This window comes from Leucoraja erinacea, chromosome 19, assembly GCF_028641065.1.
Source record: "Leucoraja erinacea ecotype New England chromosome 19, Leri_hhj_1, whole genome shotgun sequence".
Classification (NCBI taxonomy): Eukaryota; Metazoa; Chordata; class Chondrichthyes; order Rajiformes; family Rajidae; genus Leucoraja; species Leucoraja erinaceus.
The window spans coordinates 15387154-15412281 of NC_073395.1; the positions used below are offsets into that span (position 1 = coordinate 15387154).

The 25128-nt window shown below is 40.2% G+C and overlaps 1 protein-coding gene across 7 annotated transcripts in view; it reads left to right on the forward strand.

Annotated features, from left to right (window-relative positions):
• The window catches only part of cnot4b (CCR4-NOT transcription complex, subunit 4b), a 120864-nt gene that overhangs the window by 52754 nt on the left and 42982 nt on the right, over positions 1-25128 (forward strand). For 2 of the 7 annotated variants that reach the window (XM_055650364.1, XM_055650369.1), the window contains exons 6-10: positions 357-482; positions 4563-4696; positions 13191-13248; positions 14699-14951; positions 15324-15377. In XM_055650364.1, coding sequence (XP_055506339.1) covers positions 357-482; positions 4563-4696; positions 13191-13248; positions 14699-14951; positions 15324-15377 — 625 coding nt within the window. The remainder of the gene's footprint in view (positions 1-356; positions 483-4562; positions 4697-13190; positions 13249-14698; positions 14952-15323; positions 15378-25128) is intronic. The other 5 variants (XM_055650366.1, XM_055650370.1, XM_055650367.1 and 2 more) reach the window with 3 other exon arrangements.

Genomic DNA, 25128 nt, shown 5'->3' on the forward strand with positions numbered 1-25128 from the left:
TTACTAGCAATAGACAATAGATGCAGGAGTAGCCAGCGCTGTCATTCAATGTGATCATGGCTGATCATCCCCAATCAGTACCCTGTTCCTGCCTTCTCCCCATATCCCCTGACTCCGCTATCTTTAAGGGCCCTATCTGGCTCTCTCTTGAAAGCATCCAGAGAGCCTGCCTCCACCACCCTCTGAGGCTGAGAATTCCACAGACTCGCAACTCTCTGTGAGAAAAAGTGTTTCCTTGTCTCCATTCTAAATGGCTTGTCCCTTATTCTTAAACTGTAGCAGTTTTTTGATTGATCTTAATCATGTAAGAGTTGCAGCTGAGTACAATGACTGACTTAATTTTTCTTTCTCCCAAGGCATCTTTAGGCACAACAAAATATTGCAGTTATTTCCTAAAGAACATGCAATGTCCTAAACCAGACTGCATGTACTTGCATGAACTAGGGGATGAAGCAGCCAGCTTTACGAAAGAAGAGATGCAAGTAGGTTCACCATCTTTAAGAAAATGGGTGATGTTCTCATGAAGTCCACTAAAAATCAGACAAAATTCAAGTGATGGAAGTCTGAAATGGTGGGGGGTATATACAGCAGGTCAGGTAGGACCTGTGGGGGGGAGAGAGAAAGTATTACAATTTCAGATTCTGGGCATTTCCAGCTGTATTTTTATTTCTTCAGGACAAGTATTTGTCTGACAAGGTCCCTGTTTTGAAATTTAAAAAAAGGTATTGTATTTCTGTCATTATCTTAATTTACTGTAGGAAAAACATGTAAACTTTTATCCATCATATGTAAAGTTCAATTTGAACAATGTGAGGCTTAGAATTGTATGCTGTTCTGTAGATCATAAAGGATCAATGAGCTATCTAAGGAAAGGCTAAGATTACTCACCCAGCAAAATCAGTTATATCTGAATTTCACTATCCTTTATTTCTTTTGAAATTTGTCTTTCTGCAATAATATAATCCTTTATCAATTAAATAATATATCTTTCAAAATTAGAGTAAATATGAACTGTTTCCTCCAGACAAAAATAAGTTTATTGATTTTAAATAACTAATTTTTACATGGTTTGAGATTTATTCTGGTAAAACAACGAAAGACCCTGAGATGTCAATTTATAATAAATTGCAGTTTATCAATTTTGGTTTAGAATTGCTTTCAGAGCCATCCTTCAGATTTGAATGTAAAGTGTAAGCAATAGGTCATACTTGCTCATGAGAATTATGATTATATTATCCTCTGATAAGTAATTTGGACTAGAGTGCCCTCAAGTGGACACCTGTATTTCTTTTTATTAGTCTTCTGTGCGTAGATTTTTTTTTTAAAAGACAAGACAATGCATATTCAGAATATCTTGTTTAGCTGTTGTTTTCGGGGTGTACATTTACAAATTTGAGAACATTTGAATTAATGTCAGCTGTTGCAGATTAATATGCTTTCTTGATTTGAGATGTGAATCAAAATTCATTCAGTGCATGTTGGAACTAGCTGATTATTTTCATTGATTTGTGTGTGTGTGTGTGAGATTTACAAACTGTATTGTAAATTTTCACTTCAAGTGGATGAGCTTCTTTCGACATAATATAGTACAGCACAGGAACGGGTCCTTTGGTCCACAATATCTGTGCTGAGCATGATGCCAATTTAACTTGATCTCCCTGTGTGCCTGATCCATGTCCCTCGATTCCCTGCGTATTCATGTGCCTATCTAAAAGCCTCTTAAATACAGAGTATCTGCCTCTACGACCATAAGACTTAAGAGCAGAATTAGGCCATTTGGCCCATTGAGTCTACCCTGTCATTCCAACATGGCTGATCTGTTTTTCCCCTTAACCACGTTCTCCTGCCTTATCCCTGTAAACTATGCTGCCCTTGCTCATCAAGAACCTATCAATCTTTGATTTAAAAATACCAAGTGTCTTGGCCTTCACAGCTGCCGTAGCAATGATTTCCACAGTTGTACCACCCACCAGCTAAATAAATTCTTCCTCATCTTCATTTGAATGTACATCCTTTTATTCTGAGGCTCTGCCCTCTAGTTCTAGACTCTGCCATTACTGGAAACATCTTCCCACGTCCATTCTATCTAGGCTTTTCATTATTTGGTAGGTTTCAATGACATTCCCCTCATCCTTCTAAACGATCAGAGAGTACATGTCCAGAGCCATCAAATGTTCCACATGTTAACTCTGGGATCATTCTTGTTAACCTAGATGTGTACTTTACGCACACAAATAAGATATGAGTCACTTGGGCATATGTTCAGCACAAACCAAGATGAACAGTTATTGTTTCCTGAGCTGTTTTATTTCAAGTGAAGCAGCATTTTTGCCACATACCATGGATGGGAAGTGTCTGAAGAGGGGCCTCGACCCAAAACGTCACCTATTCCTTTTCCCCAGAGATGCTGTCAGACCCGCTGAGTTACTCCAGTTTTTTGTGTCTACCATGGATGGGATGTATATTCTCAAGCAGATAAACATTACTGGTGTTTAATGAACAGCACCATAAAAACTAGGACAAATCCAACCCAACTAATTGCCATTGCTCTTTATTCTTTTGGGGATGTGGATATGTCTGCAAGGTCAGTGTTTATTGCCCATCATCAATAATGTAATGAATCTATATGATTATTCCCAAAGTAATGGGAATTGTAGTTAATTGTACTACCAAATGAGACTCGCCCAAGATTTCAATTCCACCAAGATCACTTTATTCCAGACCTCATTAGATCCTTGGTCTCAATAATGACCAACTTGCTTGGTTCCAGAAATGAGCGAATGTCCTTAACATGAAAGCAACATTTGACCACAGACAAGATCAAGAGCCCAGGTAAAACTAGTCATACAATGCACCAAGAAAAATGATTGTGGTCATTGGTTGATATGATCAGCATGACATGAGTTGGTCAGGGCAGTGACTAAGTACATATTGTCTTTAACTAATTTGTTATTACTGAGATATTTTTGGTTACAAGATCTGAAATGAAGTTTACTGAGCTTTGCATTAACATTTGAAACTCTGATAACACAATTTGTAATAACCACTTCAATATTTAGACCTACCAATCCCAGGCTGTAACTATGAGCACTAAATTAGTCTCGCCACCATTGATGATATTCACTTGCTTTACTCTTGCTATATTCCCCACCCTCATAAATTAATGTTACCTGTGGCCCAATTATGAACTCTGAGCAGCCAAGCAAGCAATTCGGAAGTTGGATATTCTGCAAAGTGATTGACTACCTGACTCTCAAACCTTTCCATTAAGGGAAAGGCAACTGTCAGGATTGTAGCCATCATTTACCTTGAGTGCCCCTCAAACTATATGAGACTCTTAAGGAATGGAGTGTACAGTTTGTAAAGTCTGGGGAAGTATCCCCACGCCACAAGCCCCACGAACTCGAGTGGAAATCACAGCAAGTCCATGGCAATGCCACTACCTAAAAGTTGTCCATCAGGTCTCACTCCATCCTGACTTGGAAACCTCATCTTGTTCGTTCACTGTAATTGGTTTTATCCAGCAAATTCTGGAGCTATAACGTACATCGGACTGACTATTTGGAGCTATTTAAGAATGTGGATCACTGCTGCCACCTTCAGGTCAATGGGTGATGAATGATTAAATTCTAGCCTCACTAACAATGCCAATTGAAAAGTTTAATTATCATATGTATCAAGTGGATGGAATGAAGACTTAGCAGCTCTTGATGATTTTGGAGTGCTGTGGAAAGCAGTTTGGTTAGAAAATCAGTTTACACACAGAAAGTGGTGAATCTGTGGAATTCACACAGAGTGGTGAATCTGGAATTCTCTGCCACAGAAGGTAGTTGAGGCCAGTTCATTCTCTATATTTAAGAGGGAGTTAGATGTGGCCCCTGTGGCTAAAGGGATCAGGGGGTATGGAGAGAAGGCAGGGATGGGATACTGAGTTGGATGATCAGCCATGATCATATCGAGTGGCGGTGCAGGCTCGAAGGGCCGAATGGCCTACTCCTGCGCCTATTTTCTACGTTTCTATGTTTAAACTGAGTGAATACTTTTTGAGGTCAAACCGCTTATTCCTCTTCCAATTGATATCTTGATATGATCCTGCCGGACGAGCTAAACCATTTCTATGCTCGCTTTGACCGGGACAACAAAACTCCAGCCACCAAAGTTGCTCCACCCCCGAATGAACAACCCCTCAGTCTCTCCACCTCTGCTGTACAAGATGCACTGAGCAAGGTGAATAAGCACAAAGCTGCCGGCCCCGATGGCATCAATTCATTAAAGTTGAATTGAATTCATTCTGCGGTGGGGGGAGTTAAATCCTTTCCTAAAAACACACACACACACACACACACACACACACACACACACACACACACACACACACACACACACACACACACACACACACACACACACACACACACACACACACACACACACCCACCCACTTCTCTCCATTGTAATTAATTTTATAGTGAGATCAACCTCATTATCTTAGTCATGCTCATGTGCTTTGTGCTATTTTACTGTCCTTGCACTCCTTAATTTGTATTTAATTTCCTCTACAGGCAGGGAAACATCAAGAATATGAACAGAAGCTGCTCCAAGAACTTTATAAAATGAATCCCAACTTTTTACACCAGTCGTCCAGCACAGTCGACAAAAATAAGAACAAAATAGTTACACAGCAGAGGTATGATGCGTAAGTACAGAACTGGCCTGTTGCAATGGCCTGCATTTTTTTTTCTTTGTATTTATGTTAATCCACAAGCATTCCTTCCTTTCCTGCTCGGATACATTGGTCCAATTTAGTCTTGTCTGTAGCTTAAGTACATCACTTTACTCTAAACTATCTCATAAAAGTGCCTTTTTGTGATTGTTAAATTTATAAACTGGTCTGATCTGTTTTTTAAAATAATTGGCCTGATTACGATGGACAACTGTTTAAGAAAGAACTGCAGATGCTGGAAAAATCGAAGGTAGACAAAAATCCTGGAGAAACGTTGTGGGTAAGGCAGCATCTATGGAGCGAAGGAATAGGTGACGTTTCGGGTTGAGACCCTTCTTCAGACTGATGTGGGGGTGGGTGGGGGAGAAGAAAGGAAGATGTGGAGACAGTGGGAGAGCTGGGGAGGGGAAGGAGGGAGAAAGCAAGGACTACCTGAAATTGGAGGTCAATGTTCATACCTCTGGGGTGTAAACTGTCCAAGTGAAATATGAGGTGCTGCTCCTCCAATTTGCGGCGGGACAACTGGTATTATAGATAACTGATACTGCTGTATTCATGTTGTGGATTCTGTTAGGCCATAGTTCTTGCTTGATTTCTGCTCCACTTACCACAAATGATGGCAAAGCACTTTGTCTGAACCATCATCCTATCTCCATCAATGTTGTGATTTCCACTTGTTACAGCAAATTGGAAAGGACAAAGTAAGAGAAATGTTGGGATTGCACAGGCTGGATCACTGTGGCCATTGGGGTTCTGCAGGGATCTGTATTGGGACCTCTGTTTGTGATGTAAATATAAATTACTTAGACATAAATATAATTAGATTGGTTCATAAGTTAGCAGCCGACACCAGGGTTGCTGAAGTTAAGGACTGTGGAATGTTGTTAACGTGTGCCACAGGATATAGTTCTGCTACAGAAATGGACAGAAAAATGGCAGATAGAGTTTAATCAGAGCAGCGTGAGGTGCTGCACTTTGGGAGGTCAAATGTAAAGGGTATGTATACAGTTAATGGATAGACCATTGATGTACAGAGGGATTTTAAAGTTTAAGCCCATAACTCCCTAAAAAGTGGCGCTACAAGTTGATCATGGCAAAGAAGGTATATGATCTACTTTCTTTCATCTGTCAGGGCATTCCGTACAAAAGTCACAAAGTCATGATGCAAATTTAGAGGATTTTGGTTGTGCTGCATTTGGAGTATTGTGTACAGTTCTGGTCACCCCGTTACAGTAAGGATGTGGAGGCTTTGGAGAATATTTACCAGAATTCTGCTTGGACTAGAGAAGATTATCTATAAGGAGAAGTTGGACAGACGTGGATTGTTTTCTCTGGAATGCCAGAGATTGAGAGGAGACCTGATAGAAGTATATTAAATACTTTTATATACCCAGAGCCTAGAAAGGGTGGACTGTCAGAACCTTTTTCCTGGGGTGCAAATGTCAAATTAGAGGTAAAAACTTAAAGGTGATAAGGAAAATAAAGTTTACAGGATATATGCGGGTCACGCATTTTCACACTGGGGGTGGTGATTGACTAGAACGTTTGGCTGTGGATGATAATGGAGCCAGATACCATAGTGATGTTTAAGAGCTTTTAGATGGGCACATGAATATGGAGGAATGTGTATCACTTGCAGGTAGAGGAGATTAGTTTAGCATCAGGTGTGAAACATGGGCCCAAAGGGCCTGTTTCTGTGCTGTACTTTCCTATTTTGAGCTGGTGTTTTTTCCCTGCTTGATGTGCAATGAAGTCTCATTGAAAACCAATGCTATACTTAAGGTGCAGCTGTACCTTAAATTATAGCTTCACTGTCCTGTTATTGCCATAAGCAAGGTGCAACCAAAGTGCTAAATCTGCAGGGAAGACTTCAGTATGATGCAAATCTTGTACAAGTGGCTGTACCAGAACTGGCAGCTTTTATTTGGCCACAATTTCTTCTTTCCTTCACGCTATTGATATGTTCCTGATATGCCTCCAACTTCAATCAGCTTGTATTACATAGAAGTAATAACTGTCCTTTCGTTCTGATGGTTTGATAACTTTCTGATGTTAGGGAGATGCATGAGCCATGCAGATGCCTTTCATGTTGTACTATTTAAGCCTTTAAATATATATGCTGCCAAGTTTACGTAATGTCTAGTTTCACGGAATGATAGCATTTACAAAATATAATGTTTTAGTGCATTTTATGATGGGTGGGGGGGGGGGGGTAGGAAAACTAATTGCATCCCAATTTCTAGCTCCTAGTTTTGGAGATTCATGGCCCTGTCTCACAGTGCGAGTCCACCCACGAGTGATCCCGAGTTTAAAACAAAGCAAACTCGCGGTAATCACGTAGAATTAACGTAGCGGGAACGGCGGAACTCGTAACACTAACGGCAGGTACTCGAGAAACTTGTTAACTCGTGGAAATTCTTTCAACATGATGAAAGAGACTTCCCACCTACATCCAGGACACCGTACATATCCTCCATCATTTTAACAACTTTGGATCTCCTGCCTTCCACTGCCTCATCTTTACTGTGGATCTCCAGTGCTTATACATTTCTATGCCTCATCAGGAATCTCTTCAAGTCCTCTGCTTTCTGCAACAAATAACCAACCAATTCCTCTCCACCAACTCTCTAATTTGTCTGGCAAAACTTGTTCTTGCCCTGGACATCTTTCTTTTGATTTATCTCGCTTCCTACTAATAAATGGTGTAGTCATGGATAGTCATCTGGGACCCTGCTATGCCAGTCTTTTCATTGGCTACATGAAACAGCCCCTCTTCCTATCCTTTGATTCCACTCCAACTATTTCTCCATTACAAAAACTGCATTGTTGTTGCTTTCTACACCGTGTCAAACTTGTCAATGTTATTATTTTGCTACCTACAACCACCATGCTCTCAAATTCACTTGGACCCATTGCAGCACTTCTCTCCATTTTCTACACCGGTTTCCATCACAGGAGGCAAACTATCCACTGAACTCACTGAAACCCGACTGACTGCACCACTTCCCATCCTGTCGTGTGTAAGGATGCCAACCATTTCTCAATCTCTACTGTGGTTCAATGATTTCTTTACTATCATGTGTATCAAGGTACAGTGAAATATTTGTTTTGCAGACATCTCAGCTAGACCATCACCGTACATAAGCACAATCCCCTAATAAGTACAGAGCAGCCCATTGAGACTATATACAAGAGGCACCTTTTTGCAGTCTCAACTACAGCTGGCTACAAAGGCCTATTATAGCCATCGCCTCAATTCTGGTCGTTTTTTTCCCCTCCCTTTCCAATCCATACTTGGCCCTCCCTTTTCTGTTCTCTTATCCATACACCCGATCCCTTTCCCCATGTGGTTTCATTTGCCCACCCCTCCCATTATCAACTTCCTTATTTTTATCCCACTTGTCGCCCTCCAGTCTGTCTCCACCTTCTTCTTTTCCCCCCCCCCTCCAACCGACTCCTTCTGCCCTTCATCCCTCGTTCCTCCTTGGTTCATCTATCACCTTCCCGCCTTTGAGTCGCCACTCCTCCTCTCCCCTTTACACTGCCTATTGTCTCTCTGTTCTCAGTCTTGATGCAGGGCCTCAACCCTTCACAGAAGCTGGCCAACCCTCTGAGTTCCTCCACAGATTGATCCTGATTCCAGCATCTGCAGTCTCTGTATTCATGCATAAAACTGTCATATGCTTGCTGCATGTAGTGATCATCCATGCTCCACACAGTTCAGATATTGCCTCCCTACCTCTGTTCTACTCCTCAGCTAATGAAAGTAGCCATTTAGATTATATGGTGGTTTCTACAAATAATCTATCTGCATACATCACAAACTTTTTGTATCTCTTTGTGCCTAAATTTTTTATTTATTTTTTAGCCTGCTTTGGCCAAATGCATATCTAGAATGAATTCCATTTACCATCTCACTAATTCAATTGATACCTCACTGCAGCTGCTGGCCAATTTGTTCTGTTTTAAGAAAAAAAGCTAAATTCTACAATTTTGTATATTCACTTAGCAGTGAATTTCATGTGAGAAAGTACGCATAAAAACCTCATGAGCATTTTTATTACAGTTATAATGAGCTGCTGTGAAATTTTGGCACTACTCTTGCTGCCCACAATATTTCTTTCCATGCCACTTGTGAAAGGAGCCTGAAGATATTGTGAGCATTGACCACGTTAAATTGCATTTTTGAGAAATATGTTTTACTTTAGCTGTACTTTGCTGTGCATTTGTAGGTTTATGGATGTTTTATTCATTTTTGTGATGGGAAGTGTAGCTATGAGATTCCTCTGAGGAGTATACTATTATAATAGCAATTTTTAAAAAAAAATAATTCCAGTATTAAACACTTGACTATAACAAACAATATCATGCTACTATCTTCCAAGTGGACAATTCCTAAACTTTTGTAAATCTGAGGAATCGTCCATTTTAAGTTTGTCAGGATTTTTGATTAACAGTATGGCTTTCAGCCTGGGTCATCATTAAGACAGAAATCAGGTTATCTTTCTCAGGGAAATTTGTTTGAACCAGGTTCACACACCACTGAAGATGTATTGAAGTTGTTTTTGAACCAGATTATTCAGCCAATTCTATAGAATGTAAAGCACTTTAGTGTAAACCAAAGCAATTGTTTTTTGTTTTTTTTTACTGAAGAAAGTCGACAGCATATAGACATAATTTCTTAGATTAACTGAGGCAACTTTTTACAATATTACCAATTTTTCCAAAACAAAGTGACATTGAACTGCAGTTTTTGCTCTAGAATGCAATGGGCATGTTTTATTCTGTGCTTCTAACTTCTTGTTTTTTTTCTTCTTGAGCAGTCCCCCTAGGTCAAGGTTGGCTTCCACTCTAGTTTTTGAGGTTCTGAGGTAGATTAATCTTCAGATTCTTTCATAGGTGGAGCAGATGGGGCTCTCTTCAGAATGTTGTGCTCTCTTTCTATTTATTGTATATGGTCACATGACTCTTGTCATGGAAAAGTAAGTTGTTTGTGCTTTCCTGAATGTTTTTGAGTCCATTTTGAGAACTCGCCAGACAGGGATTGCCATGTGTTTATGCTTTATTACCTCTTGGAAGGAAATTTTGTGAACATCCTTAAAGTTATTTTTGTTTCCTCCTGGTGGCTCATTTCCATTTTGTCCCTGGCGAAGAGTGGTTGTTTTGAGTGACTGGTTTAGGCATGTCGGCAATGGGGTCCAACAGTGAGAACTGTTAGAATAGTCAATGTCTTTATGTAGAGGATTTTGGTTTGATGTTGCTGAATATTGTCCTGCCATTAGAGGATTTTGCTAGAACAGTTTTGGCCACATCCAATGTTTCAACGTGGATACATGCCTTCTACAGGTAATCCACGTCTTTGGATTGTGCAGGCACTGGGTCAATGCTGTGAAGGAGAACACGAGTTTGTGTCTGATTTGAGTCATGGTATTTGACACCCTCTTTCTCAGTTGGCCATGTTGAGAGCAATGGTAACATTTGATGATGAAAACGGCCATGTTGCAAAAATTCCAAACTTCCTCTGCCCTCCTGAAATTAATACTGAATCACTAAGAGATGAATGATTTTTCTTGCATTAGCCACAGCAGCTATGATGCAGAAGGCTACGACGCTGTATTGAATTTGTGTGCAGCAAACTTGATACATGATGACATAAGCAAAACAAAAACCAAATAACCAGCCAATGACTTGCTGTTGATAATCTGGTCGTACAGAAGGAGAACTCAATATATGGATTTCCCATTAAGTTTTTTTGTATTTCAATGAAATGCTAATTCAGTGAAATCTATGTAGCGTCCAGCATGCATGCACAACTTAATCAGATTATCAATTTGTTTTACAATTTCATATCTTGGAATATTGACTTGAATCTTTGAGAATGGATAGATGACCCTTGTCTCTTTTTATCTATCCATTAAATCGTGATGAGATATACAGTTCATTTTGTATTTTCTTAAATTTGATGTTTGTCTCAGTATAAAATTTTAACCTGAAAGAATAACTCGGCATGTTGTGCAATCTTTACAACTCTTCCACAATAGCCTTGTGAATCTGATTAAATTGGCATGTCCAGTCCAGGGAACATGGGACAGTCACCATGAAACTGGTGAATATTGTTTCGCGGGACCTGTTCTGTGACATTCATCAACCAGGACTCTTGTTTGTTCGATTGAAAACCAGAAACACGGTGTAATCTTCCTGAAGACTTTTGAACTCGTCCTGAAATTAAAAATACTTCCATAAGCACTTGGCAAGCATTTAGGATATCCAGTTATGTTCCTTTGTATGTGCATGTTGGTCTGGTGAAAAATCTTTTAATTTATTGTAGGGGTCTGCAAGGGGGAAGAACGGCAGAAATACTGAACATTTACCAAACTGACAACAATAAGTTTCAGCATCACAGAGATGCTTTTCACTTGGTGTTTTCCAAAGGGGATCAGTCAAAGATGTAATGTTGGCATTGTGTATCCTTACCAGCCAGTGACCTGACAATAGCCACAATGGGGGATTCAATTAATCCATTATTGAACTGCAGGAGCACAGGTAGTCTATGCAAGGAAGAAGTAGGGAGAAGTGAAGTACATAGTACCTTTGGGTTTATAATCATAACCTTTCAGACATCAGGCTTCATATTGTAATTTTTTTTTTTCCACCAGACCAACATGCACATACAAAGAAACATTACTGGATATCCTAAATGCTTGCCAAGTGCTTATGGAAGTATTTTTAATTTCAGGACCAGTTCAAAAGTCTTCACGAAGATTACACAGTGGCCATTTTGTTACAGAATGATGGATGGTCAACATAATAGTTTTTTTGTTTGACAAGGCCCAGTAGTCCACGAGATCAAATCAGCTTTGTGAGCAGCATATGTTTGGGAGAACGTTAATCAAATAGTCATAATCTGTTTTCTCACGACTTGGTCCTATAAAGTGTAACTTTTACATCAAGTCTGAATCATTTTGAGCTCCCAACAACATATTGTCAGATAAAAATACCACCTTCTTCTGACGAGTAAGGATTCTCTGCCAAACGTTAGATTTTCTCGATCGCTCGTTGGTTATGCGAGAAAGCTACACTAATTTGAATGTCTTGGGTTTCATTCTTGGCTGATATCGCAGCAAATCTGGCCAACTATCAATTCTTTTCAGTTTCTTGGAGCCAGGAAGTCGCACCTACTATGAAGTTCATATTTGAATATTGACCAAGAACAGTATTTTGGTTGGAGCTACTGTGGCACTCCATGACACAGTCTCCAAAACACATTTTCCACTTGAAAAGTAGCCATCTAATTGAGGTGCGAAGCTGGCAATGTCTTTGGACCTATACCTCATGAGCTCAATGGAAAACCTAAAGTCTCCTGAAACAATTTTCACTCAGCCATTGAGACTGCATGCTTTATGATGGCCCCCTCTCCCCACTTGCACTCATCCTTGTTTTGGATTTTGCTCCAAGAGTTGCAAAAAATATTTTGTTTTGGGATCACAAACCCTGTGCATTATTGTGCATTTATGTACTGTTCCTTTTAGACAGCATAATCTGTGAACAGAGCTTTGAATACTTCACATAACCTTACGCCACCAGTGAGCCACTGTGGACTTTGCACCAACATGGTTGATTCACATTGGTTTTTGTCCCATCGTTTAGAAATTGTTGCATCTAATGCACCTACAGAACTGCTGCATTATTCTGGTTGAAATGACAAATATGCACCTGACAAATAAACCCTCTTGAAATCTTGAAAGATCAATGTATTGATCATAGAGAATGGAATTGAACTGCTTTGGAACTGATCCAATAGCATGACTTCTACTCTATTGTCAATAGAAGTTGCAAATGCTTCCTTCTGAAAGCATAGGAAGAATAAATATGGTGTAACTATCTGAATATTCTGTTAAGCCTCAGATTAGATTTAATTTGTGTTGGTCACCACTTGTGTGAAAAGGAGCAAAACCTGCATGAATACTTCATATATGTGGATGAATTCTTCAATAAAAAAAACTTGAATTAAAGCCGATCAGTCTCCATCTATCCAAGTCTTGCAGCTTGCTTATTATGATCAGTGACACACTATTTATTTACCTTAAAAACAAGAAGTATTAAGTGCAAATTGTTAAGTAATTGAAGTAAAATTAAAACAAAATCAAATACCTGAAGTGCAAGGTGCTGCTGGAATCTTTCCCTCTTTATACCATTTATCAACTTTCGCACTTTACAAACCAAATTACAGTTGAGTCGCACATTGTTGATTGCTGTTTTAACTTGTTTAAAGAACATCAGCATAACACACTCCCGCTGATTTTGTATTTTTCCACACTTGTCATTTTGCTTCCTTAAGTGTTGGTGGGGTCCACTGTAAGCATTGGCCCCTTTTTTCTTGTTTCTTTTAAAGAAGCTATTTAAACTAAGCACACATGTACACCAAGGACAAATTAGATCAAATTGTCGCAATTTGTTTGTTTTGCAGGCCAGTGGATAAACCACCTGAAGCACTCAGTTTAGGAAATGGTGATAATTTACAACAGGTAAGTCATATTTGGATTTTCTATCAAATATTTCTAGTTAATTAATTACCTCGCCATAAGCAAGTGCTTTATTATTTAACTGTTTCTCCCACTTCATTGCCTGTCCCGTGAATGATCAGTATAATCTAAGCATTGGAAAATCACTTCATTTGCCCAGATGCTGCTGTGGCGGTCCCTGGGGGTTAGGCCACTCTTTGGGTCATCCCCCTCGCCTCTTGAGCGACGGGGACGATTGTCTTCCCACGAGGTTTCCCGGGTGCCTGCTCGTGGGTGTTCTGTGTGTTTGCCATGATTCATTAAACTACTTCTGAACCTGCCTGGTGCCTGGCCTTATCCCCGACCTCATCCAGGCCGTTACAGTGCCTTCAAATAGGCAAATTAAATGTCTATGTTCCCTAACTACATCATGAAAAGTCAAATGGTGGAGGTTTTTTTTTTTTTTTTTTAAACTTGACTCTAGCCCTGATCGTGAAATGTATGAGAATATTTTGGTTGGATCAGTTGAAATGTTCTTGTGCGCCAGTTTTCCTCGTCCTTTGATAGAATAATTTAAAACCTTGCCACAATGGTTGACCACTGGTCAAAAGACATTTTAACTGATGAAGGTGGCATAGTGTTTAGCTTTAATTTCGAGATACACCGAGGCCCACCGAGTGCACGCAGACATCGATCATCCTGACACTAGTTCTATATTATCCCACTATCGCATCCTACACCCATTATTGGAATGTGAACAACAGTGACAAGTTGGCATTTAAGATCTATTAATAGGTGTTGCTGTTGTTGTTGGTGAATTTTCAACACCTGTGTGGCAGGTTGACGATGCTCTCAAAATGTTGTTCTGACTGTTAAAGAATTGTGATCTGAATCTGATGAATGAATCATGTGCGTTGTTTTCCCAATACTTTTGGCGGAAGAAAACACCAAGTTCTTTGTAGATGAAAAAAATTGTTGGTTTGGAAGTAGTTGTCATTGGAATGTTTACAATTCTATTTCTGTGCCCATAAACTTCCCTCCTGAGGATAAATTCAAAGGGGTTGCATTTAAAAAAAATCCCTTGTCAAGTAATCACAGAGCAAGTGGGAACAATCAAAATGAGAACTTGACCATTTAAGGATTGAACAAATGGTTTCTCAATGACAGAAATTGTAACTTGATTTCACTCATCATTTGAAATCGACAAGAAATGTGATTAGTTAATTGAACTAGAATGATGGAACGGATTGACCAACTCATTTTTTGAAGAAAATAGGCTTATTGACTTTTTTCAAAAATCAGAAAATATTTATTTTAAATTCAACTTGAGTAAATCTCCACCTATGGTATGAATGGTTCGGTGTTGGGTACAACGCATTTCAAGCTTGGTGTGCCAGCATGGTTGGAAGCCCTTTAGTTGATGGAGTGTCTCATCTGTATTGTAAAGACTAATATTCCGCTTGTCTGTTTACAGATCCCTCCAAGTGAAACACCGTCGCCACCGCCAGGTTTAACAAAACCCAACCCAGTTGTCCCAATTAGTTCATCCAATCACAATGCGCGGTCTCCTTTTGAAGGCGCTGCAGCAGAATCCCAGTCCCTCTTTTCAGATAACAGTAACTTCAGACACCCCAACCCTCTCCCCAACAGCCTGCTATATCCCACTTCATCGCCATCAACACACGACTGGCCAACAGCACCAGAACCACAGAGTCTTTTCACATCAGGTATGTACCTTTTTGGCAGTATACCGGTGGATGTGGGGGGACATACTTGGTACTTTATTACTTGAGGCACTTTGTGTCGGTCAAATGCACAAATCTACGAATTGGGGGTAAAAAGATGAAGCACTGTAAAAGCATGCATGTGACTTGGAACAACATAATGAATGGTTAGATTTAAATATTATAACTGATCTTAGGGCAGTGTGCCTAATGCTTGCAGTTACTTATTGTGGGGTTATTTCACCCTATAATGTCTGTTTTGGCAAAGCACTGTTAATTTTATTTCCAATTATCTGTAAATTGCTGTGATTAAACAAAGATCAGCAAATGTGGTAAGGCAATACAAACTTTATTTTTGCTGCACTTATTTTGCAGATGTACTTTATAAAATGAGGTCCAATCCAAGTTTACACCCATGCAGAGTTGCAGGTGAGCCAGTTGTATCTTAAGAGGGCTTACTCTGCTAGCACAGCTGACTTGTTGCTGTCTTGATGCAGAATTAGGATGAGATTGCCTTAAGATGATGCCGACTAGTCAACATTGATATAAAATTCCTGCTAATACAAATAATTGTGCAACCAATTCAATAGATTCAGTGCTTGCATTGGAGATAACATAATAAACTCAATGCTCTGCTTGCAGTATAATTAATTCTAAAGGCATGTTTCTCCTTTTGTGTCAGATTACTACCAAAGCTGATGCGTCCATTTGACAATAAGTCATTGACCTGAAATAGTAACATTTTTTCACTTCACAGATGCAGTCTGACAAGCTGAGTAATTCCAGCATTCTCTATTTTTGTTGCTGATGTTTTGTTCTGTTAAGACTGCAGGAGTTTTCAAAAGTGTAATTTTAAACATCATTGTGAGAATTTCATTTCTGAATGCATAAATGTGGCTTAATGGGCGTGACATTGCTGGAGGAAGGATTTGCATTTTAATCCTAATTCCATTAATTTGTATACATTTCAGTCTACTAAAACTAAAGTTTGAGTTTTGAATCTGGTCTCTCCCACAACTCAAAGTCTATCTTCAGCTTTTGCAGGGCCTTCACATCCACAACATTAAAATGTGATTCGGAAGCATTGCCTTTGGGGCAGTATCTTGAAATAACGTTGCACTTGGCCACTTGTAAATAATGAGACTTTTGTTGACCGAGTGGTCCTATAATTCTTAAGGTTGGGCATTTGTTATACGATACGATAAAATTTTATTTATCCCAGGAGGGAAATTAATTTGCCAACAGTCGTAAAAAACACAAAATACATGAAACATGAACATAAAGTGAAGAGTGGTAAGGCTTAGGGGATGTGCAAAGATTGCTTTGGGGATGTGCAAAGATTGCAGAGGATTTTAAATTCCCATTATTTGCATGGGAGAAGAGCAGTAGTTCAGGTGGGGGGTGGCTTTCACCTCGCTTCACTGAAATACACTATCTTCGAGCTCCAAGTAAATTACTCCTGTGATGAATGATCCCTCTTTCAGAGATATTACAGATCCATGGCTTAGGGTGGATGTCCTATGAGGTATAAAGAATTACATTTGTTCCAGGTAGATTGTTCTGGTGAAAGGAATTTGAGCCAGGCCATCAACCCAGGACTGAGTATTTATGATCTAAGGGAAAAATTACAGAAGAAACAGATTATTCATCTTAACAACCTAAATTGGATGTTGATGAACTTGATCCCACTTCTCATATCTCTCCCTTATGTCTCTATCTGCTGGAGTTTCCCTTAAACCCAGACTATCTGTTTCAACCACTCAAAGGAGTAGATAACTTCATATGCTCAGCATTCACTAGAAATGAAGTTCCTTGTGAAATCCAGTGACTTTAATAATGTTTTTTTTTAATTTTGTGCTCTAACTTTTGGACACTCCTGCCATTTTGCAGTTTACCTATCTACCTTATCCACATCCACACATTACCTCATCCACACATTCATCTCCTCCCTCCTAGATTACTGCAACTCCCTTTACACTGGCATCAGCCAATCTTCCCTGTCCCGCCTACAACTGGGCCAAAAAGCCCTGCAGCGAGACTCCTGATGGGCGCCCAAAAAAGGGGCCACATCACCCCGATCCTGGCCTCTCTCCACTGGCTCCCTGTGCAGTTCCGTATAAACTTCAAGATACTCCTCCATGTCTACAAAGCCCTCAATGGGCTTGCCCCCACCTACATAACGTCTTCTCACCCACCGCTCCACCTCCAGGCCCCTCAGATCGGCCGACTTGGGGTTGCTGAATATCCCACGGTCTAGGCATAAACTCAGGGGCGACCGCGTCTTTGCGGTTGCAGTCCCTGGGCTGTGGAACAGCATCCCCCTTCCCATCAGAACTGCCCTCTCCATTCACTCTTTTAAGTCAAGACTAAAGACTTATCTATACTCCCAAGCCTTTCATGACGTCCTCTGAATGAGGGCTACATGTATATATGTATGTAGTCTGTTTTGTTGTGCTATTCTTCTAACAAATGTAAAGCACTTTGGCCAACGAGAGTTTTTTTACATGTGCTATATAAATAAATGTGACTTGACTTGACCTTATGAAAATACTTTATTTTAAAGCATTTAACAGATTATCTCTCATCCTTGAACCCGTTTATTCAGTGGTGTTACTTTTGATACTCACAACCTCTGATTATAGTATCCTTTAATTTTGTACTATGTGTAGTCATTGTCTTCATTATCCCACTATGCCCCTAAATGGATGTTCTCCTGAATTTCCAGATTTAGTGATTTAATCAGCCCTAATGTCTAACTACATTTCTTCAGAACAAGAGGAATAAGAACTGGAGCAGAGCATTCATTTCTTTGCATTTGCTATTGAACAAGATCATGGCTGTTTTTTTTCTAGTCTACCTTCCCAATTTTGTTTAATTTAAAAAAAAAAAAATGCAACTATCTAATCCCAATGTGGGCATACTGAAAAACTGAATATTTACTGATCGCTGAAACACAAAATCATAAAGCCATGCCTTTAAATTTGCCACTCGCATTCTGACACCACAATCTCACAATGACCTATCTTTCCCCCCCCCCCCCCCCCCCCCCCCCCCCCCAACAAGACAAAATAAAATCCCAGTACCTCCCTGTTATTCTCTCTGACAATTTTGATTTACTCATTGTTCTGAACTCCAGGGAGTAAATACTTCGAGTCATGGTCCTCTGATGCCAGAAGTCAGTCCTATAGAAGCTTTGCTTTACTCGAAGCCAATGTTTTATTCCATTTAAGAACTATGCAGATATAATCTTACCAGTGTTGGGGTAATAACTTCCAAACTGGTTGCAATAAAAGCAAATGTTAATAGTTTTCCCCGTTGTATGACCGTATTTGAGCATTAGCACACCCATGTTTCTCTACCAATGTTCCCAACTTCACTGTTTTACTTATCAAAAGTGGTAATTTGTCTCCCTGTTTTTGTCCAGTTGATTGGTCTACATTCCCTGTTAACTCTCCATTGGAGGTTGGGTTTGTTCCTTATTTACACGAACCATTGTATATTCTAAAGAACTGTAGAAGGTCGACACCAATGCATTCAATTTCTTTCCAGCCACTTGTCCAAACGCTCAGCTGTCGTTCATCAAATCTTGAGGATGTGGGAGTTTGTGTCTAATTAATCTCTCCGATTAATTCCTTTCAGTGGCCACCAGTTTTCTAATATTTCAGGAATGCTTTGTGTTGCAACAAAGATGTATTTTCCATTTTGCATGGTTCTAAAAGCTTTTGCAGTCTGTTTTCCGAAGTTTAATCTTCTATTTTTTCCAGTTTCTTGATCTAAATTCTATGTTTCTTTCAATTATTAGGCTCAACTCTATAGCTTTAAAATCTGTTTGTTTCATCTAATGATATTTAACTACTTTCAGTAGCCACTGTTGAGCCTCCCTCGAATGCCTTGGAAGCTATATATTGGAAGCTAGATTTCATTCTTCATGATTTTTGTATGGTTATATATTTTAATCTAGTTTCTCCAATCTACATTAGCAGACACCTTCAAAGCTGCAGTTTTAGGTTTGATCGGGTTTGTGAACTCCATTCTGTCTTTTGCTGACTCGCAAGATAAACAGCACAGTAACTCGGCCCGTTGTCTGGCTGCTTTGCAGAACCAAAACCCAAGTTCACTCTTGACCTCTGCTGTCTGTGTGGAATTTGTACATTGCCCCTGTGACTGTGTAGCTTTTCTTCAGATACTTCACGATGTTTGCACGTCCCAAAGGCGTGCGGGTTGGGGGGTTAATTGGCCCTGTAGGCTGCCCTTGGTGTGCTGGTGTGTGATAGAATCTTGGATTAATGAAAGTGCAGAAAGAATAAAAGATGGGGTTAGTGTTAATGAGTGTTTAATGATTGGCACAGACATGGTGGGCCAAAGGGTTTGTTTCTGAGCAGGATGACTCACTGCAGTATGACAATCATATTATGATCAGTCATGCAGATGTTTAATTACCAAGTTATTCATTAACTTTCTGTCATGGCATACTAGATTTAAGATAGCCTGTTCCTTAGTTTGTTCCATGATGTTCTGAGAAAGAAGATTACCATGAATACACTTGTCTCCCACACATCATCTGATTGGACCAGTCAATATAAATGCACGCTGCTTGTTTGTGTGCGCAACGAATTTCCCTGACAACTCTCCACTTCCCACTCTAATGTGTTTATAAAAAATAAAAAAAACACTGAGCTCCTGTCTGATTTTCTCCACGTTTTGTTAGTGCAGATTCTTTGTGTTATTGTGCAAGAATCTGGAACGTTGCTAGCTGTTTTTCAAGTTCATAATATTCACATTACCGTGCACAGCCATTACTGGTAGAGAGTTCGTAGACAGGGAAGCAGAATTATGCTTTTCGGCCCATCGAGTCTGCTCCCCTTTGATCATGTCTGATCTATTTTCCCTTCTCAACTCCATTCTCCTCCCCTCTCCCCATAATCTTTGACGCCCATACGAATCAAGTATCTATCAATCTTGACTTTAAAAATACCCATGGACTTGGCCTCCACAACCACCTAATGCAATTAATTCCACAGATTCACCACACTGACAAAATCCCTCCTCAACTCCAATCTAAAGGTGTGTCCTTTAATTCTGAGGCTGTGCCTCTACTGCCAGACTTTCCTGCTACTGGAAACATTGTCCACATCCAGTTTATTTAGACCTTTCATTATTTGGTAGGTTTCACAAGATTTCCCCCCCCCCCCCCCCCCCCCCATCCTTCGGCCCAGAGCCATCAAACACTTCTCGTACATTAACCTAATCATCTCTGGGATAATTCTCCTAAGTCTCTGGTCCTCTCCTACGCCAGTGCAGCCTTCCTCGCATATGGTGCCGAAAACTGCTCATAATAGTCCAAATATGGTCTGGCTAACTCCTTATAAAGCTTCAGCAGTACATCCTTGCTTTTATGTTCTAGTCCTCTAGTAATGACTACCAACATTGGATTTGCCTTCCATTCTATCTCAACCCGCAAATTAATCTTTTGGGAATCCTGCACCAGCATCCCAAGTGCCTTTGCCCCTCCAATTTCTATATCCTCTTCCCATTTAGAAAATAGTCTACACCCGTATTCCTTCTACCAGTGTGCATGGTCATACACTATGCTGTATTTCATTTGCCTTTTAATTGCCTTCTCTCCCAACCTATTCAAGTCCTTCTGCAGGCTCGTTGCTTCCTCAGCACCACCTACCCCTCCACCTATCTTCGTATCATCCACATACCTGGCCACAAAGCCATCAATTCCACCATCCATATCATTAACATACAACATTAAAACATACAGTGCTCTCCATGATGTTTGGGACAAAGACCCATAATTTATTTATTTGTCTCTACTCCACAATTTGAGATTTGTAATTGAAAAAATCCCGTGGTTAAAGTGCACATTGTCAAATTTTAATAAAGACCGTTTTTATACATTTTGGTTTCACCATGTAGAAATTAAGCAGTGTTTATACATAGTTTCCCCCGCCACCCCATTTCACCCCCATTTCAGGGCACCATAATGTTTGGGACACAGCAATGTCATGTAAATGTAAGTAGGCACATTTAGTATTTTGTTGCATATCCTTTGCATGCAATGGCTGCTTAAAATCTGCGATTCATGGACATCACCAGTTGATGGGTGTCTTCTCTGGTGGTGCTCTGCCAGGCCTGTATTGCAGCCATCTTTAGCATGTGCTTGTTTTGGGAGCTAGTCCCCTTCAGTTTTCTCTTCAGCACATAAAAGGCATGCTCAATTGGGTTCAGATTGGATGATTGACTTGGCCACTCAAGAATTGACCATTTTTTAGCTTTGAAAAACTCCTTTGTTGTTTTAGCAGTATGTTTGGGATCATTGTCTTGCTGTAGAATGAACCGCCGGCTGATAAGTTTTGAGGCATTTGTTTGAACTTGAACAGATAGGATGAGTCTATACACTTCAGAATTCATTATGTTACTACCATCAGCAGTTGTATCATCAATGAAGATAAATGAGCCAGTGCCTTCAGCAGCCATACATGCCCAGGCCATAAGACACCACCGTGTTTCACAGATGAAGCGGTATGCTTTGGATCTTGGGCAGTTCCTTCTCTCCTCCATACTTTGCTCTTGCCATCACTGATATAAGTTGATCTTCGTCTCGTCTTGTTGATTCACGTTTCTCTCTCACATTGGTTGTTTCGACAATAATCGACCAGGCACCAGGGGTTGCTTTAAACGTACGTTTTATTGAGCAGGAGTCTTCACACAGGTTACAACCTGGCAAAAAGTCAAGCTGCCTGCCCGTAATTGCAAAGCTCTTTATATGTTAATGCCACCGTTTAGCACCTCCCACATTCCCCCGATCAAAGAACCGACACGTATGAAGAATACAGGAAACCAAGTATGTACATATAAGGGGATGATAGAGGAACCACACATAATCTCAGACCAGTACATCCCTTAGTCTTCCTGGCAAGGGGGGGGGGGGGGGGGGGGGGGTTGTGTATTCCTCAATCTTGTCAGACTGGGCCTGTGACCCTTTATTCATGACTACGCAGTAACTGCAAGACATTGTGTATTCCCTCCTAACAGCCTGTTCCAGCAAGCCTGGTCAGCAGCCCTGTTATGTCCTTTGTTTCAGTCTACCTGGCCAACCATTTTGTCTTACAGATCAATCTTATAGCATTGATTCAGAATTTCTATTCATCAGTCTGTCCACAAGACCTTTTTCCAGAACTGTGGTTGATCTTTTAAGTACTTCTTGGCAAACTGTAACCTGGCCATCCTACTTTTGCGGCTAATCAGTGGTTTGCATCTTGCCGTGTGTCCTCTGTATTTCTGTTCATGAAATCTTCTGCGGACAGTGGTCATTGACAAATCCACACCTGAAGAGTGTTTCCGATCTGTCTGACAAGTGTTTGGGGATTTGTCTTTATTATAGAGAGAATTCTTCTGTCGTCAGCTGTGGAGGTCTTCCTTGGCCTGCCAGTTCCTTTGCGATTAGTAAGCTCACCAGTGCTCTCTTTTTCTTAATGATGTACCAAACAGTTGATATTGGTAAGCCTAAGGTTTGGCTGATGTCTCTAACAGTTTTATTCTTGTTTCTCAATCTCATAATGGCTTATTTGACTTTCTTTGGCACAACGATGGTCCTCGTGTTGATAAGCAGCAATAAAAGTTTCCAAATGTGATGCAAAGACTGGAGGAAAGACTAGGTGCTAAGAGCTCTCCTTTTCCTGTATTAAGGAGGCAATAAAACACACCTGAGCAATTACAAATGCCTGTGAAGTCATGTGTCCTGAACATTATGTTGCCCTGAAATGGGGGGAACTATGTATTAACACAGCTGTAATTTCGACATGGTGAAACCAAAATGTATAAAAATGGCCTTTATTAAAATCTGAGAATGTGCACTTTAACCACATCTGAATTTTTTTTTTCTCTATTACAAATCTCAAATTGTGGAGTGCAGAGGCAAATAAATAAATGATGGGTCTTTGTCCCAAACAATATGGTGGGCAATGTAGCAGACCCAGCACTGACCCCCTGCAGAACACCAAATCTAAAATCTTCTATCTCCTGATGTAATTTGTCTGCTACATCCTGGGTAATATTCAGAGGCCAAATATCTAACTCCCATAAGGATCTTTTTACCCTTGCAGTTTCTTAACTTTACCCAAAAGCATTCCACATCATCCAATCCTGTCAATTCTTGCTAAGGATTGAACATCCTTCTTTGCCAACAGAACCACCCAACACTCTCAGCCCACCTGCCTGTCTTTTCGATAGGATACATCTCGTTTGATGTGCAGCTTTGATCCTCTTTCAGACACAACTGATGCCCAAAATATCATACCTGCCAATTTAGAATTTCGCTATAAATCTCATCCACCTTGTTAAGTATACTGCGTGCGTTCAAATATTAATTTTGTTTTCACTGCCCCTCTTCTCAAATTGGTCCCCATGTTGCTTAACTTTAGACTCTAATTCCTTTCTTAACTTCCTGTCCTATTTTTTGTTCTGGAGTGTTCAGTATCCTCTCCTTCCCTTTACCCATACTTTTCTAATCTGTTGAATCCTCCCCCCCCCCCCCCCCCCCCCCCCCCCCCCTACTACTTAATTTAAAGCCCCATCTACAGCTCTAGTTATGTGATTCGCCGGTTATGGGCGTATGAAGGAAACGAGACTGTGAAGGGCACAGCTAGGTTAAATAAGGAACTGCTAAATGGAGTGTAATATGTGAAAATGGGGAATTGTCTGTTTTGCAGGAAAACTAGAAGTATAATATCTAAATGAGAGATTAGCCTTAAGAGCTGGATGGGGATCTGGGCGAGTTAGTGTATGTATGCAGGTACAGCAAGTATTTATAAAGATATCAATGTTCCCACATTTATTGTTGGAGATGAATCGGACTAAAATGGAGAACCATTTGTTCTGATGACAATGAATATCCTCAAGCAGCTACTTATGGATGATCAAAAACAAATTACTCAACCGGCCACATTAAAAGAAATGGATTCATTCATCTCCATGGTCCTATATAGAAATTGTATAGACTGCGGCACTTTTCAATTCATCATCCTATTTGCATCAAGGCAGGCCATTATTCATAGTGTTACAGGGCCTTTGAGAAATTTAAGGCAAGTAAGAAAGAACTCAAGCAGGCAATTAGAAAGGCCAAAAGGGGCTTTAAAATACCTTTGAAAAAAATGTCTTGGCTTTTTATACGTACCTTAAAGACAAGAGGGTAACTAGGAAGAAGCTGGGATTGCTCAGGATAAAGGAGGGAATTTGTGGTGGGAGTCAGAGGATGTAGACAATGTACTCAATGAGTACTTCCCATCTGTATTCACCAAGGAGAAGGACATAGAGGAAAGTGATATTAGTGTGGAGAATAGTATATGCAAGGGCAGTTTGAGATCAAGGCAGAGGTGGTGTTCAGCTTCTTGAAATCATTAAGGTTGTTAAATCTCCAGGGCCTAACGGGATCTATCCCAGGTTATTGAGAAATGCAAGAGAGGGATTGCATGAAGAACTTGGCTTCTTTGAGAGGTCCTGGAGAACTAGAAACTGGCCAATTTGCTCCTGAAGATGGGAAGTAGAGAAAATCCATGGAGTTAGAGGCCAGTGAGCCTCCCATCAGTGCCAATGGAAAGGATTCTTTGGGATTGGGATTTATTCTCATTTGGGTGGGAATGGGCTAATTAGGGTCAGTTAGCATGCCTTATGCGTGGTAGGTCATGCTTCATGGACTCTATCAAGTTGTTTTGAGGTGACAAAGGTAATCCATGAGAATAGGGCATTGGATGTAGTCAACATGGGTTTTAGTCGGACATTTGATAAAATCACTCGTGGTAGGCTGATCCAGAAGATTAAGATTCATGGGATTAATGGTCACTTGGTTGCATGGATCCATAGAACCCAGGATTGTGGTATTCCGAGTAGATGTCAGTGGCAAGTGGAGTTCCGCTTAGAGTGGGTCTTTGGTGGGTCCTCTGATACTTAATTGACCGGGATGCAAGTATAGATTTGTTAGTTTGTAAATTTGCAGACGCCATCAAAATTGCTGGAATTTGGGACCACTAGGAATGCTGTTAAAATAAACAGTGGGATATAGATTAGCTGTAAAAATGGGTGGTGGAATGTCAGATGGTGTTTAAGCCGATCAAGTGTGTCATGTTGCGCTTTGGGAGGACGGGTATAGGGGTGAGTATACAGTTAATAGAAG